The following is a 2,100-nucleotide window of genomic DNA, read 5'->3' as shown; positions in this document are numbered from 1 at the left end:
TGATGGAATTCCAGTTGCGCTATTCCAAATCCTGAAAGATGATGCTGTGAAAGTGCTGCACTCAATATGACAGCTAATTTGGAAAACTCAGCAGTGGCCACAGGACTGGAAAAGGTCAGTTTTCTTTCCAATCCCAAAGAAAGGCAATGCCAAAGAATGCTCAAACTACCGCACAATTGTACTCATCTCACACGCTAATAAAGTAATGCTCAAAATTCTCTAAGCCAGGCTTCAGCAATAGGTGAACCATGAACTTCCTGATGTTCCAGCTGGTTTTAGAAAAGGCAGAGGAACCAGAGACCAAATTGCCAACATCTGCTGGATCATGGAAAAAACAAGAGAGTTCCAGAAAAACATCTATTTCTGAAACAGACAGAGGGAGGCATTTGTTCAGAGAAGCTGGACCATTTAGGAGGTTGGAGGAAGAGGAATCAGTTGCTTGCTATGGAATCCTCAGAATCCATTTGGCTTGACCCGCTCCTCCAATTTAGGATTTTGGCTAAAGATATTTGATCACAAGACACAGACTGAGCAAAATTAAATGACAGCTGCTCCTTCCTCTAGTGTAACCCTGTCATATATTCAAGATTTTGGAACCTCTGGGTGTCCATTGTAAATTGACTCTGACTTTCTCTGTTAGCAACCGCAGCTCTAGCTCTTCACATGGGATCTGGGAGAGAAGAAGCTGCATAGTATTCCCCGGACGCACCACCGGTTTCCGAGTGCTGGTCTGGGACTACACCCAGGTTGGCCTGCCTAGTGCTTGATCGGCTGTGAGTGAGATCCCGAGAAAGGCTCCTGGTGGCTGAGCTTAAGGATGGAGCCCCTGGAATCAGTGACATTTGGAGATGTAGCCATCGACTTCACCCAGGAAGAGTGGAGCCTGCTAGATAAGTCCCAGAAAAACCTGTTTAGAAATGTGATGCTGGAAACTGTCACCCACCTGGTCTCTGTAGCCTATCAGATCAGCAAATCAGATGTGGTTTTCCAACTGGAACAAGGGAAAGAGTTGTGGACACAAGCAGCAGGAGGCCTCCAAGGTCAGAGTCCAGGCAGTGAAAGTCTCTTTAGACAACAAGAAATGACATTAATGCAAAGTGTCTACTGGAAGCACACATCCCCAGTAAGGACAATGCAGGTTTCTCACCCACAAGGGGATCCTGCTGAATGTGCTGATTTGGGAGATGAAGTTACTCCTACATCTTCACTTCAATATTCAATAGTTCCCTTCAGAAGCAAACATAATGTCAGCAAACAGCATGGAAAATCACTTAGTCAAGGGTCATTCCTCAATGGACAGGGTCACATTCACACTAGACATAAATCATGTGAATGTGCTCTGTGTGGGAAAGTTTTTAATAGATGCTCTAGCCTTAGCAGACATAAGATGATTCACACTGGAGAGAAACCATTCAAATGTCAACTGTGTGAGAAAGTCTTCAATCAAAGATTCTCCCTGAAAGTACATGAGAAAACTCACACAGGAGAGAAGCCCTATGAATGTCATCACTGTGGAAAAGCCTTTAGTAGATGTGCTAGCCTCAGGAGACACAGCATGATTCTCTGGAGAGAAACCATTCAAATGTCATCTGTGTGGGAAAGTCTTCAATCAAAATTCCTCCTTGAAACAACATGAGAGAACTCACACAGGAGAGAAGAGATATGAATGTCATCAGTGCGGCAAAGCCTTTCTTCAAAGCTCTGGCCTTAGTTCACATAAGAAAATCCACACTGGAGAGAAGCCACATGTATGTCTTGAGTGTGGGAAGGCCTTTACTCATAGTTCGGGGCTTCATGTGCACAAAAGAATCCACATTAAAGAGAAACCACATGTATGCTCTGTGTGTAGGAAGGCCTTCAATAAATATGCTAAGCTGAGGGAACATGAGAGAACCCACAGTGGAGAGAAGCCCTATGAATGTCAGCTTTGTGGAGAACACTTCATTTGTGCCTCTTCCCTTAGACGACACAAGGGAACCCAGCACAGGAGAGAAAACCAGTAGGACCCTCAGTAGATGTTCTAACCTGAGGTGACATAATCAATGTGGAGGTTCCTTCAGGCATTGTGCTATGCAGTCCAGACAGGCACTGCCTGTGGAT

At 44.8% G+C, this 2,100-nt stretch overlaps 1 protein-coding gene across 1 annotated transcript; it reads left to right on the top strand.

Moving 5' to 3' along the window:
- Positions 1-378: 378 nt before the first annotated feature.
- Positions 379-2,003, top strand: LOC104983308 (zinc finger protein 596-like). Its single transcript, XM_010832741.1, has 3 exons — positions 379-498; positions 747-1,526; positions 1,603-2,003. The coding sequence occupies exons 2-3, from the start codon at positions 818-820 to the stop codon at positions 2,001-2,003; spliced, it is 1,110 nt and encodes a 369-aa protein (XP_010831043.1). The 5' UTR covers positions 379-498; positions 747-817.
- The last annotated feature ends 97 nt before the right edge of the window (positions 2,004-2,100 follow it).

Source organism: Bison bison, unplaced genomic scaffold, assembly GCF_000754665.1.
Source record: "Bison bison bison isolate TAMUID 2011002044 unplaced genomic scaffold, Bison_UMD1.0 scf7180017862185, whole genome shotgun sequence".
In the NCBI taxonomy this organism is placed as follows: domain Eukaryota; kingdom Metazoa; phylum Chordata; class Mammalia; order Artiodactyla; family Bovidae; genus Bison; species Bison bison.
The sequence above is the reverse complement of the archived record's forward strand: the minus strand, read 5'-3'. Positions and strand labels throughout refer to the sequence as shown.